At 37.9% G+C, this 15,597-nt stretch overlaps 1 protein-coding gene across 1 annotated transcript in view; it reads left to right on the top strand.

Annotated features, from left to right (window-relative positions):
• The window catches only part of LOC120860222 (guanine nucleotide exchange factor subunit RIC1-like), a 140,785-nt gene that overhangs the window by 44,937 nt on the left and 80,251 nt on the right, over positions 1–15,597 (top strand). Inside the window, exon 2 of the mRNA XM_040236005.1 lies at positions 827–934. Coding sequence (XP_040091939.1) covers positions 827–934 — 108 coding nt within the window. The remainder of the gene's footprint in view (positions 1–826; positions 935–15,597) is intronic.

Here is a 15,597-nt window from a genome sequence, read left to right as displayed (position 1 = left end):
TGCTTGGACTGTTTAAACTTATGAATTAATATTGTTGTTGTTCAGTTGCTAAGTTGTGTCTAACTCTTTGCAACCCCATGGATTGCAGCACTCCAGGCTGTCCTTTACTATCTCCCAGAGTTTGCTCAGGTTCTTGTCCATTGAGTTGGTGATGCCATCCAGCCATCTCGTCCTCTGCCACCCCCTTCTCCCCGTGCCCTCAGTCTTTCTCACCATGAGGATCTTTTCCAATGAGTCAACTCTTTGAATCAGGTGGCCAAAGTTTTGAAGCTTCAGCATCAGTCCTTCCAATGACTGTTAAGAGTTGATTTCCTTTAGGATTGACTGGTTTTATCTCCTTGAGGTGCAAGTGACTCTCAAGGGTCTTCTCCAGCACCACAATTCAAAAGCATCAATTCTTCACCTCTCAGCCTTCTTTATGGTCCAACTCTCCCATCCGTACATGACTACTGGAAAAAACATAGCTCTGACTATATGGACCTTTCTTGGCACAGTGATGTCTCTGCTTTTTAATACACTGTCTAGTTTTGTCATAGCTTTTTCCTTCCAAGGAGGAAACATCTTTTAATTTTGTGGCTGACCCCATCTGCAGTGGTTTTGGAGCCCAGAAAAATAAAACTGTCAGTGCTTCCACTTTTTCCCCTTCTATTTGCCATGAAGTGATGGGACTGCATGCCATGATCTTAGTTTTTTAATGTTGAGTTAGAAAAGGTTATGTTATCTTTTATTATACTTCTAAAATTATTAAAATACTGTCAGTACTTCGTGATGTTATCTTAGATTTACTTACTAAAGACATTAATAAAATACAACTTTTTTCTTCCAGCCCAGTGTATTAATTGTAACCTACAAGGAACCTGCAAAATCATCTTCTCAGTTTGGGTCCTACAAGCAAGCTGAATGGAGGCCAGATAGTACCATGATAGCTGTGTCAGTAAGTAGATTTTAATGGTGTTTTCTTATGAAATCATTACATTGCATCTAAACTGGATTTTCTTGGGTGAGATCTTTTTACTCTTTCACACTCTTTAGGTTTTACTGTCTGTGATAGCAGTTGTTCTATTTAGGTTACTCCTCCTACTGTATCTTCTTTCTTGATTCTTCTACTTCTTCCCACCGATAAATGGTGCCTACTTTGTTTTCTTTTTATTCCTTTCACTTTCCTTAAAGTCGAATCCAGATTTTTTAAGCTTTCATCTATATTCACATGATATTCTCAAATTTATATTATGAATCCTTCCCTTTATTCCCAAGGATGTTTCACAAAAATGATAAATTTTGTGTTTATGTCATACAATATTCTCATATCAATTTGAATTTATTTCTGCATCTCTTCTCTGGTCCATTAATGTGCTTAGATCTGGTTCATCTTTTCAAATTCTATTTTTTCATTGTCATCATCACCTAATTTGAGTTAGCGATGTTAATTTGAATTATCATGGTTAACATTTATTGAACACCTTCTATGTAAGTGTTGTTATAATCAGATTATGTGCATCATCTCTTTCAATCTTTAAATGAACACTTCAAAGTAAATACAATTGCCCTTTCTAGTAGATTAGTGTATTGAGGGTTTGAGAAATTAAGTTTTATCCACAGTTACACAGATAGTATATATTAGAGAGAAGGGCTTTAAAATGAGATACTTAGATTCCATTTACTGTCCTTTCAACTACTACACTAATTTATCTCTCTGCTTTCAGTCCTTTTCCTGTTCATGCTGTTTAATACTGACTGGGTTAATCATCCGAAAATGCCTCCATAAAATAAAAAAATATTGAGTATAGAAAGGTTTTGCAGATTGCCAACTATGTATCATATCTACTCTGCTTCCTGTTGGTATGTGGACTATAAACTAAAAATAGTTTTATGTATTTAAATGATTGAAAACAATCAGAGGAAAAATATTTTTGACACCTGAAAATTATTTAAAATTTAAATTTTACTGTCCATAAATAACATCTCCTTGAAAATGCCTATTTACATGTTGTTTACGGCTGCTTTCAAGTGACAGCATCTGAGTTGAGTACTCCCAACAGTGACCATATATGGTGCTTCATCTCTTCACTCTTCCGCTCAGTGTACTGTAAATTATAATGAAACATTTATAAATTTTGTGTTTGAAGTACCATGCATATTGCTATACTGTGACATTTCATATTATTTTTATTACTAGTGCATAAGGAATTAAATTGTGTCGGAATGAAAGAAGAGAAAAATAAATTTTGAATGTCATGCTTTTAAAGCACATGGGAGTGTGCATTATTTTATTACTGAATTAGATGGAAACATATTGTTTATTTTAGAATGACTATAGTGATGTGAAAAGAATACAATATAAGCTGACATTACCCAGCTAAGTACTCATCATAGTATTCTCAACTCACTGAAATTAGTAGTCAGGAAAAGTTAGAAAATTTAAAATGGACTCATCACATGAGAATTTTTTTCACAAATATAAAAAATTAAAATGAAGGTGCAATTGAAGTACGTTTGCTTGGTTCTTGTGATGAATTGACAGATGTTAATTCTGCTCAGTTGTTATTTGAATAGTTAAGGCAGAGTGTGAAATGATAATGAATTATTCCCCATGAATAGCATGTGTGAAACAACAGGTGAAAAAATTTTCAAAAAGGTTGAGAAAGCACTAATTCAGTATAACCTGAAGTAGAATCTGCTAACATGTTTTAATTGATGGTGGTAAAAACACAGAGCAGAAAAAGGCTTAGTTGGCAAATTTACAAAACTAATCTTTGGGTAAATATTGTAAAACAGATGGTTATATTTTAAGTTTTTGTTAGAAATAGAAGCTGAATATTCTGACTTGCTCAAGCCCAAAGCCTTTCATTGACTTAGCAGTCAGAAATTTATACGTGGTTAAGCCATTTTGATGACAACTGATGCAGATGACACCACCCTTATGGCAGAAAGTGAAGAGGAGCTAAAAAGCCTCGTCATGAAAGTGAAAGAGGAGAGCGAAAAAGTTGGCTTAAAGCTCAACAAGATCATGGCATCTGGTCCCATCACTTCATGGCAAATAGATGGGGAAACGGTGGAAACAGTGTCAGACTTTATTTTTTGCGGCTCCAAAATCACTGCAGAAGGTGACTGCAGCCATGATATTAAAAGACGCTTACTCCTTGGAAGAAAAGTTATGACCAACCTCGATAGCATATTCAAAAGCAGAGACATTACTTTGCCGACAAAGGTCCGTCTAGTCAAGGCTATAGTTTTTCCAGTAGTCATGTATGATGTGAGAGTTGGACTGTGAAGAAGGCTGAGTGCCGAAGAATTGATGCTTTTGAACTGTGGTGTTGGAGAAGACTCTTAAGAGTCCCTTGAACTGCAAGGAGATCCAACCAGTCCATTCTGAAGGAGATCAGCCCTGGGATTTCTTTGGAAGGAATGATGCTAAAGCTGCATGGGGTTGCAAAGAGTCGGACATGGCTGAGTGACTGAACTGAACTGAACTGAAACTCCAGTACTTTGGCCACCTCATGTGAAGAGTTGACTCGGAAAAGACTCTGATGCTGGGAGGGATTGGGGGCAGGAGGAGAAGGGGACGACAGAGGATGAGATGGCTGGATGGTATCACTGACTTGATGGGCTTGAGTTTGGGTAAGCTCCGGGAGTTAGTGATGGACAGGGAGGCCTGGCGTGCTGTGATTCATGGGGTCACAAAGAGCCGGACACGACTGAGCGACTGAACAGAACTAAATGTTTGAATTACAAGTAATGTCAGGCTGCTTTTTATACTTCCATTGCTGTCAAAAGTTAACAAGAAGTGAGATGTCTAAGAAAAATTAGCAATGTATATTTTTTTCTGAACTCAAGCCATGGTTCTGATAGTATTTTTTTGAACTTTGATGCCGTTATGGAAGAAATTTCCATATTTCAGAACCATTAATTGTACAAATGAAGAGTGCTTCCACCTAACCTTCAATTGGCAGTGATTACAATGTAATGACATGTTAACATGCAATCATAGAAGAAATGTAGTAGACTTTATAATTGCCTATCAAGTGATAAATGTATTCAATTAAAATCATGCTCATGGATTGATGTCAGTATTTGGCAGTATGGGTTGGAAAAGACATTTTCACATGAAATTTGTAAAATTACAGATTAGCATTGAGGAAACTTTGAGGAATCAATTTTGATCATAGGGAACACTAACTTTATTTTTAATTGAAATGTAGTTAATTTACAGTGTTGTGTTAGTTTCTGTTGTACAGCAAAGTGATTCAGTTTTATATATTTATTTACATCCTTTTCTTTTGTGGTTTGTTACAGGATATTAAATATAGTTCCCTGTGCTGTATAGTAGGACCTTGGTTATTTATATATTTAGTTGTCTGTATCTGCTAATCCCAAATTCCTAATTTATCTTTCCTACACCTCCTTCCTCCTTTAGTAACCATAAATTTGTTTTCTATGTCTGTGAGTCTATTTCTGTTTTGTGAAAAAGTTCATTGTATCATATTTTAGATTCCATATATAAGTGGTATCATATAATATTTGTCTTTGTGTATCTGACTTACTTTACTTATGATAATCTCTAAGTCCATCCATGTTGCTGCAAATGGGCATTATTTCATTCTTTCTATGACTGAGTAATAATCCACTGTATGTACAACATCTTTTATTCATTTCATCTGTCAGTGGACACTTAGGTTGCTTTCCTGTCTTTGTTTTTGTTCAGTCGCTAAGTCGAGTCTGACTCTGCAACCCCATGGACTGCAGTGCCGGGGTCCAGCCCCGGTGAATCCACGGTGATTCGAAGGTGGGGACGGAGTTGGTGTCCTTGGAAATAACTTATTTAATTACAGATAGAGAGGGATTAGAAAATTAGCAGAGAAAAAGAGGCTGAATAACTTGGTTTACATGGAATACCAGTCACCACCTACGTAGGCTGCAGGCATCTTCCCATTCTCCCAAAGGAGAAGAGGCACTGAGTCCCCCCCACCCCAGTCCGATCTTAGAAGCCCAGGCAAAATTAGCAGGCTTGGTGGGTACCCATGCACCAGATGGGAATTCGGCCAGAAAACAGTAGGAGAGAAAAAGAGGCTGAATAACTTGGTTTACGTGGGATACCAATAAAATTCCAAGACAAGGAATTTGCATCATCTACTTTAGGCCACCGGCGCCACTTGAATATTGGAAGGTGCCCTTCCTTGGGCTCCTTCTCATATGGGCTTGAAAGCCAGGGCAAGTAAGTAGACATGGCAAGCACCCATGCTCCAGATGGGAATTCAGCCAGAAAAACGGGGAGCAAGAAAGAAGGACATGGGGGAATCAGTCTTTCCAGAAACTGATCCGATTTCATTTTGGGGTTTGCTTATATACCTTTTGTTACACATAGGGATGAATACAGAGTCACGCGGGGGTCAGCAGTCCTGACCTTGATCAAAATCAGGTGCTTTACATAAAAAAAGATCTTAGGGGTTTTACATCATCTTCTGGCCATGAGGCCTGCTGACATTTTATGATCCTTTCTTTCTGATAACCAAAAAACTTATTTTTTCCAAGGGTGTTTTTTCTTAAACCAGGCACCACCCTCCAAATAAAGTTGCATTCCTATAGGGTGAAGGTGTAGTGAGTTACAATCAAGAAAGGAATTTATTTAACCCAAGGTTAACATGATTAATCTTAAAGGTTAATACTTATTTCTCCTATATGCTTAAAGGTTAATACTTATTTCTTCTATATGCTAGTTATATTCATTATAAGGGCAGGGAATATGGAGATTTAGCAGCAAACATCAGCCCAACAAATGAAAATCCTTTCACCAGTGTTCCCCTTATCTATTTAGTCTTAAGATAGTGATAAAGTTACATTTTTACGTAGCAAGGACCCAGTGATTTATAACAAAGTACAGTGATCTATTACAAAAGAGAAAATTCATTAACTCAAAAAGTCTAGTATTGCTAACCTTAAAAATTACTGTATTTCCTTTTCCAAATACATTGATTAATATATTCCCAGGTGCCTAAGGATATGGAGGCCTGGTGGCAATCATTGACTCAACAATGAGAAAAGCCCTATGCTAATTAAGACTCTCAAAATACTCCAGGCTCTCTGTACTGTTTATGGTTGAGAGGTAGTAAATAATCATGTGTTAGTGGCAGGAGTATGGATAATCCTGTCACACAAGCTAGTCTGTCAGCAGAGAGGTTTGACCTGAGACACCCTTGTCACACCCAGGGCAGGGAATTAGCAGCAATTATTGGCACAACAAATGAAAAACCCTTCACCAATATAATTCCTAACCAACCCACTATACTAGTAATTTCTAACTTCCCCAAAAAACTTGTCTTTAGTAAGTCTAAAACATCTTGTGCCTCTCAGGTTGGGAGGCTGTAAACAATCACATGTGGCCGGCCGAACCTATACAAGCGGGCTAGATAACCTTCAGAGGAGTTGAAACACTTATCACGCCCAGGAATTTTTATTGACTTGGAGCTGCACGTTGACTCCTTCTCCGAGAGAACCGTGGGGAACAGCCCCCCATAAAGTCAGAGGTGTAGGTGAGAGCATGAAACAGTAAAGTAGATAGACTCTGGTTTGGGGGGTAGATGCTTGGGAACAGGGGGTTTCCTGAGGCTTGATTACGCTTTGCGTATGCCGAGCCTCCTTCCTTATGACCTTTGTCATGAGCGGAGTTCCTCGTGCTGGCTCCCGGCACTGCAGCATGCCACACTGTCTCCCAGAGTTTGCTCAGTTGTGTCGATTGTGTCCATTGTGTCGATGATGCCATCTAACATCTCATTCTCTATTGCCCTCTTCTCTTGTACTCAGTCTTTCCCAGCATCAGGGTCTTTTCCAGTCAGTAAGCTCTTCACATCAGGTGGCCAATGTATTGTACCTTCGCCTTCAGCATCTGTCCTTCCCAGTCAATATTCAGGGTTAATTTCCTTTAGGGTTGACTGGTTTCATCTCCTTTCTGTTCAAGGGACTCGCAAGAGTCTACTTCAGCACCACAGTTTGAAACAGTTTGAAAGCATTAATTCTTTGGCACTCAGCTTTCTTTATGGTCCAACTCTCCCATGTGTACATGACTACTGGAAAAACCATAGCTTTGACTATACAGACCTTTGTTGCCAAAGTAATGTTTCTGCTTTTTGTTATGCTGTCTGGATTTGTCATAGCTTTCCTTCCAAGGAGCAAGCCCTGTCAGCATTTACTTCTGGGAGTAGTCACAGCATGCTTTTTGGTAACTCTGTTGTAGTCCCAGATGGCTCAGCAGGTAAAGTGTCTGCCTGCAATACAGGAGACGCAGGAAATGCAGGTTTGGTCCCTGGGTTGGGAAGATCCTCTAGATAAGGAAATGGCTACCCACTCCAGTATTCTTGCCTAGGAAATTCCATGGACAGAGGAGCCTGGCAGGCTACAGTCCATGGGGTGGCAAGAGTCAGACACCATTTAACGAGTAAGAACAACAGCAACTGAGAAAAGAAGAAAGTTAGGAACGTGGGTTCAATCTTTCCATCTTAGCAGAAGCTAACTCAAAGTAAACCATTTCATCCCATTGTTCAAGTTTCATTTGCCTCTGCCTGCAAAAGAGGTTATATTTTATCTTCATTTTTTATATTATAATGCACTATAATGTAGAATAATACAGATGGAGAACTATTCATTATTTGATAATAGTTTAGTAAGGTCACTGGTATTTTTGTATTATCTGTTCAGTGAGGCAATCACTTGAAATAGGAATTATTCTTGCCTGGAAAATTCCTTGGACAGTGGAGCCTGGTGCGGACTCCATGGGGTCACAAGGAGTTGAACACGACTGATCACACACAGTACAAAGCAATCACGCTTCTTTGCAGTCATTTGTACTAAAAGATGATCTATAAAGGGACACATAAAAATAATCTTACAAATTATATATTACCATGCCATGTGTATTAGATAAGTGAACTTACTAGATAATTAGAAGTTTAATTGGATTCTAGAGCTTTATAATTTTGATGGTCCTTTGTCTCAAATGTATTTTACCTTTTCTTAGCCTCCTACATGAATCCATTGATTGTGAATTAACTACTTACTTAAAAATTGAGTTGTTATGATGGTTAACTTTTTTGGTGCCTGCTCTGTGCTGGGCACTATTTAAGTGCCTGTGTGCATTAAAATTATTTTTCATAACAGCTCTCTGATGATACATAATTTTGTTACTTCCATCATACAGTTGAGTTGATTGTGGTAGACAGATTAAAGCACCTGCCCCAGATTACATAGATACTGTGTACTTCAGATCACACTACTGATAATGAAATTCTAACCCATGAAGCCTGGTTCTAGAATTTGAAAGTCTTAATAATTTTGCTTTACTGCCTTTCACTGTTAGCATGGTTGTTTAATCCTACTAGCTATTATGGAATAAAGCTGAATCTAGGAGATATTTTGCAATTTGCTTTTATAAAAACATCAATAGACTGTGTGAGAAGCGTATACAGTTGTATGACCTGTAGAGCAATACAACATCAGTCTCTCTCTGCACTTTAAGTCAAAACCAAAGCACTTTTTACGGCCTTCCCCTCAACCGCCAAGAATAGTCATTGTGTGCTCTGGCATGTCAGTTATATTAAAAATTCTATTACTGTATCATCAACAGAGCCACAGTCACCTCCTTATCAAGTTGTACCTTGATATTTTAAATGTGAGAAAGAAAATCCTTTACCATTTTAAGAATTGGCCCATAGTGTTTGGGAGTGTTTTCTCTGAATATCAAAAGTAGAATATCATTTTAGTAGATATGATACTAGGCCATAAATATCCCTACAGTTTTCCTCAGTTTCAGACAATTTATATATATATATATATAAATATATGTGTGCGTGTGTGTGTGTGCACTGCTGCTAAGTCACTTCAGTTGTGTCCAACTCTGTGCGACCCCATAGATGGCAGCCAGCCAACCAGGCTCCCCCGTCCCTGGGATTCTCCAGGCAAGAACACTGGGGTGGGTTGCCATTTCCTTCTCCAGTGCGTGAAAGGGAAAAGTGAAAGTGAAGTCGCTCAGTCATGTGCGACTCTTCGCGACCCCGTGGACTGCAGCCTACCAGGCTCCTCCATCCATGGGATTTTCCAGGCAAGAGTACTGGAGTGGGGTGCCATTGCCTTCTCTGATATATGTGCACAAGGAACATTAAAATGAATTTTAAGTGTTGTCTCATTCCTAGTACTCTATGTGGCAAGAAGCACCAGTGTATTTGGCATATGCATAAATATTTTTATTGAGGCTTTGCTTATAATAGGAAAAAACCTGGAGTCTCTTGATTCTGCATTCTCTTCCAATCACCAGTATTTTGCTAAATCCTGACTCTAATTTATTGGCATCCTCTTTATTCTCATTGTCATTACCTTAGCACAGGCCTTTAGTATATTTTGTAGAATGCCTAGAACTCAAAACTTTCAGCTATTTTTTATTTTTGTCTACTTGAAATGTGCCTAAATTATGCATCAGTTCAGTTCAGTGGCTCAGTCGTGTCCGACTCTTTGCGACCCCATGAATCGCAGCACACCAGGCCTCCCTGTCCATCACCAACTCCCGGAGTTCACTCAGATTCACATCCATCGAGCCAGTGATGCCATCCAGCCATCTCATCCTCTGTCATCCCCTTCTCCTCCTGCCCCCAATCCCTCCCAGCATCAAAGTCTTTTCCAATGAGTCAACTCTTCGCATGAGGTTGCCAAAGTACTGGAGTTTCAGCTTCAGCATCATTCCTTCCAAAGAAATCCCAGGGCTGATCTTCAGAATGGACTGGTTGTATCTCCTTGCAGTCCAAGGAACTCTCAAGAGTCTTCTCCAACACCACAGTTCAAAAGCATCAATTCTTTGGTGCTCAGCCTTCTTCACTGTTTCTAAATCACAGCCCTTATTCTTACTTTCAAACCTTTTGGTGGCTTCTTCTTGTATTCAAAATGTATTCTAAACTTCTTAGTCTAATATTCAAGGCATCTTGTGATCTGGCCTCAACCTGCCATTCCAACTCCGTTTCTGCTTGCTACCCTTGATATTCTCTTTCACTCTTAGGTAATGGAAGTGTACTTTGTCTGCCACAACATGAGAGTTACTATAACATGTATTAGAATATAGCTTTTTTTTGACTAAGGGAAAAACATCAGTTTAACTTAGAATTCCTGTTGTTTCATTGTCGGGTTTTTCTCCCCTACTCTTGCTAACATGTTAATGTATTAAGTCACCAAATAACAGCTGAAAGCAAAGAGAGCGGACTACAGCAAGTTGTAGAGGAATATAGTGTTCTACATAGTACTCATTCATCTCTCTCTTCTTTCTTTTTCATCTTGGTTTGACCAAACACTGTTTTGGAAGTGATTGCTCTTCTCCTGGATGTCTTTGAATTTTGCTCTTTTTTCTATAACTTGGTGTCCTTAAATTATACTATTTATATTCCCTTAAAATATACATGTTCTTAAGTTATACTGTTTTTGTTAGAGTCGTTATTTTTCACATTTAATATCTAACTTCAAAATGGTGGCTCAGAACAACCATTTGTTTACTCTCCTGTGATTTGCTGTGGGTTTGGTCAAGTGGTTCTCCTGATCTCAGTGCCTGTAGTACTGATGTGACTGCAGACATCTGACAGCTCTGCTGATGCTGGATGGTCTTTTAGTTACATGTCTGATAGTTGACTGTTGCTGTCCACTTTGGTTTTCTTTGTAACTTATTTTCCAGTAGGCTAGATAAAGTTTGTTTTCTTTTGTTTTTTACTGTGATGGTAGAAGCTTTTCAAGAGAGCAAAAGTTTCCAAGTCAGCCATCATTTCCATTCCATTTTTCTAAATAGCTTTATTGAAGTACAGTTGATATACAATAAACTGCACATACTTGAAGTGTACAATTAGATTAATTTTGAAACTGTAACTACAATCAAGTTAGTTAACAGATCAGCAGCTGTAGAGGTTTCCTTCTACCCTTTTGTAATTCTTCCCTCCTGCCATGATTTACCTTCCTCTAAAACCAATTATTGATTTGCTTTCTGTCAGTAGATGAGTAGAGTTTTAAATAGATGGAATCATCCAATGTATGCTTTTTTCTAATTTACTGACATAATTTAAGCACAGTTATTTTGAGAGTCAAGCATGTTGTCATGAATCAGTAGTTCGTGCTGAGTAGTATTCCATCTTATGGATATAACACAATTGGTTTATCCATTTATCTGTTGATGGGCATTTGAGTTGTTTACAGTTTTGGTCAAGTAAAGCATTGTGGACATTGAAGTACAAATCTTTATATGGATATATATCTCCTTTTTCCTTGGGTAAATAACTATGAATGGAACAGCTAGATCAAAAGGTAGGTACCTTATGTTTAACTTTTTAAGGAAATGCTAAACTTTTTACAGAGTAACTGTACCAATGTATATCCCTGCCAGCAGTGTACAGGAGTTTTCATTCCTCTTTGCCAGTTTATGGTATGCCTTTTTAAGTTTAGTTATTCTGATGGGTGGGTGGTGGTATCCGATTATAGTTATAATTTACATTTCTGTAATGACTAATGATGTTGAAATCTTTTCATTTGTTTATTTCCCATTTACCCATTTTATTTATTTATTATTTGCTTTCTTTTTGAGTTTCTAGACTTCTTAGTATATTTTGGATAAAAGTCTTTATTACACATATGCTTTACAAAGAATTTCTTCTAGTATGTTACTTGTCTTTTCATCCTGTTAACAGTGGTTTTCCAGTGAAGTACTTAATTTTGATGAAGTCCAGTTCATTCTTTTTTTTTTTTTTTTTAATGTGTCGTATCTTCTCCTGTGCTCTCTTTTAGAAGTCTTACTGATGTAGGTTTTATATTTAGGTCTATGCTATATGTTGAATTAAATTTTGTGTATGGTGCAGGGTATGGTTCCAAGTTAATTGTTTGCCTGTTGATACTCAGTTGTTCAACACAGTCTGTTGAAAAGGTTATCCTTTCTACACTGCATTTCTTTTGCATCTTTGTCGTATCAGTTGTCCTTGTGTATGTGGGATTTTGTCTGCATTCTCTTCAGTTCCACGAAGTGTTAATCTGTCTTTATGTTCAGTTCAGTTCAGTTAGTTCAGTTGCTCAGTTGTGTCCGACTCTTTGCGACCCCATGAATCGCAGCATGCCAGCCTCCCTGTCCATCACCAGCTCCCAGAATTCACTCAGACTCATGTCCATCAAGTCAGTGATGCCATCCAGCCATCTCATCCTCTGTTGTCCCCTTCTCCTCCTGCCCCCAATCCCTCCCAGCATCAGGGTCTTGTCCAATGAGTCAACTCTTTGCATAAGGTGGCCAAAGTACTGGAGTTTCAGCTTTAGCATCAGTCCTTCCAAAGAAATCCCAGGGCTGATCTCCTTCAGAATGGACTGGTTGGATCTCCTTGCAGTCCAAGGGACTCTCAAGAGTCTTCTCCAACACCACAGTTCAAAAGCATCAATTCTTCGGCACTCAGCCTTCTTCACAGTCCATCTCTCACATCCACACATGACTACTGGAAAAACCATAGCCTTGACGAGACGGACCTTAGTAGGCGAAGTAATGTCTCTGCCTTTGAATATGCTATCTAGGTTGGTCATAGCATTCCTTCCAAGGAGTAAGTGTCTTTTAATTTCATGGTTGCAGTCACCATTGGCAGTGATTTTGGAGCCCCCCAAAATAAAGTCTGACACTGTTTCCACTGTTTCCCCATCTATTTCCCATGAAGTGATGGGACCGGATGCCATGATCTTCGTTTTCTGAATGTTGAGCTTAAGCCAACTTTTTCACTCTCCACTTTCACTTTCATCAAAAGGCTTTTTAGTTCCTCTTCACTTTCTGCCATAAGGGTGGTGTCATCTGCATATCTGAGGTTATTGATATTTCTCCCAGCAATCTTGATTCCAGCTTGTGTTTCCTCCAGTCCAGCGTTTCTCATGATGTACTCTGCATATAAGTTAAATAAGCAGGGTGACAATATACAGCCTTGACGTACTCCTTTTCCTATTTGGAACCAGTGTGTTGTTCCACTTCCAGTTCTAACTGTTGCTTCCTGATCTGCATACAGATTTCTCAAGAGGCAAGTCAGGTGGTCTGGTACTCCCATCTGTTTCAGAATTTTCCACAGTTTATTGTGATCCACACAGTCAAAGGCTTTGGCATAGTCAATAAAGCAGAAATAGATGTTTTTCTAGAACTCTGTTGCTTCTTCCATGATCAGCTGATATTGGCAATTTGATCTCTGGTTCCTCTGCCTTTTCTAAAACCAGCTTAACATCAAGAAGTTCATGGTTCACGTATTGCTGAAGCCTGGCTTGGAGAATTTTGAGCATTACTTTACTAGCATGTGAGATGAGTGTAACTGTGTGGTAGTTTGAGCATTCTTTGGCATTGCCTTTCTTTGGAATTGGAATGAAAACGGACCCTTTCCATCCTGTGGCCACTGCTGAGTTTTCCAAATTTGCTGGCAGATTGAGTGCAGCACTTTCACAGCATCATCTTTCAGGATTTGAAATAGCTCCACTGGAATTCCATCACCTCCACTAGCTTTGTTGGTAGTGATGCTTTCTAAGGCCCACTTGACTTCACATTCCAGGATGTCTGGCTCTAGATGAGTGATTACACCATCGTGATTATCTGGGTCGTGAAGATCCTTTTTGTACAGTTCTTCTGTGTATTCTTGCCACCTCTTCTTAATATCTTCTGCTTCTGTTAGGTCCAGACCATTTCTGTCCTTTATCGAGCCCATCTTTGCATGAAATGTTTGCTTCGTATCTCTAATTTTCTTGAAGAGATCTCTAGTCTTTCCCATTCTGTTCTTTTCCTCTGTTTCTTTGCATTGATCACTGAAGAAAGCTTTCTTATCTCTTCTTGCTATTCTTTGGAACTCTGCATTCAGATGCTTGTATCTTTACTTTTCTCCTTTGCTTTTTGGTTCTCTTCTTTCCACAGCTATTTGTAAGGCCTCCCCAGACAGCCATTTTGCTTTTTTGCATTTCTTTTCCATGGGGATGGTCTTGACCCCAGTCTCCTGTACAATACAGTATTATTTTGATTACTCTAGCTCTGTAATTATTTTTGAAATCATATAGTGTTACTTTTTCAACTTCCTTTTCAAAGTTGCTTTCACTTTTGTAGGACCTTTTGTTTCCATATGAATTATAGAATCACCTAGTTGGTTTCTATGAATATGACTGCTGGGCTTTTGATTGGAATTGTGTTGGATCTGTGGATCCATTGGAGAAGATGTGTCATCATTGCAGAATTGAATCTTCTGACCTATAAACAAGTTATATCTCTTATTTAGATATTTTTAACTTCATCAATGTTTTATTATTAGTGTACAGGTATTTCACATCTTTTGCCAGATTTATCTCAAAGTATTTTATATTTTTTGGGAAAACTTTTAATTTTCTAATTGTTCATCTCTAATATGTAGAAATGCTGTTGATTTTTCTGTTGATCTTGTATTTTACAACCATGCTAAACTCACTTATTCTACTACTTTTTTAGTAGATCTCATCATATTTTCTCAGAAGACTATGATATCAACCTGGATACTTTCTATTCCTTTTTCTTTGTTGATTTTATTGGTAAGACTGTCCAGTATAATCTTGAATAGGAAAGTATTTATCTTTTGGTATTAAGAATCATGTTATAGGTATTTTTAAAATTCTCTTTATTATGTAGTGAAAGTTAACCCCCTCTTGTTAATTTGCTGATAGTTTTTAATTAGTAGTGTTATATTGGATTTTGTTTGATACCTTTTCTGCATTTATTGAGAATATCATACAGTTTTCCTTTTTTAGTTTGTTAATATTGTAAATTACATTTATTGATTTTTGAATGTTAAACCAACCTTGTATTCCTGAATAAGCATGATCTGTTATTCTGACAGTACATTGTTAGATTTAATTTGCCAAATCTTTGTTTAGAAATTTTTGATGTTAATAAAGGATACTGGTTTGTAGTTTTTTTTCCTCAAAATGCCTTTATCTTGTTTTGGTGTGAAGGTAAAGCTGGCCTCATAAAATGAGATCAAAATTTTTCATCCTTTTTGTTTTTTTAGATGAGTTTGTGTTGAATCAATATTGTCTCTTTTCTAAATATTTGGTAGAATTCACCAGTGATAGCATCTGGGCCTAGAGTTTTGTTTCCTGGAAAGGATTTAATTTCTTTAGTAGATACAAGCAAGTTTTGATAGTTTAGGTATTTCACGGAATCTCTCCATTTCATCAAAGTTGTAAATTTACTGTCATAAAGTTATTCACAGTACTCACTTCTTATTTTTAAATATGTGTAAACTATGTGGTGGAGAAAGAAATGGCAACCCACTCCAGTGTTCTTGCCTGGAGAATCCCAGGGATAGGGGAGCCTGGTCGGCTGCCGTCTATGGGGTCGCACAGAGTCGGACACGACTGAAGCCACTTAGCAGCTGCAGCAGCAAACTATGTGGTGATGTCACCTCTCATTTCTGATAGTGCTTATCCTGTTTCTTTTTTTCCTGGACACTATGACTAGAAGTATAGAAGATCTTAATGATCTTTTTTAAAAACAAAACAAAACCCAGATTTTAGTTTCATTGATTTTCTTTTCTGTTTCACTGATTTTCTTTTCTGTTTCACTGATTT

The sequence above is a fragment of the Oryx dammah genome, unplaced genomic scaffold (genome assembly GCF_014754425.2).
Source record: "Oryx dammah isolate SB20612 unplaced genomic scaffold, SCBI_Odam_1.1 HiC_scaffold_11050, whole genome shotgun sequence".
NCBI classification, from domain to species: domain Eukaryota; kingdom Metazoa; phylum Chordata; class Mammalia; order Artiodactyla; family Bovidae; genus Oryx; species Oryx dammah.
Note: the sequence above shows the minus strand (reverse complement) of the source record. Positions and strands in the feature narration are given on the sequence as shown.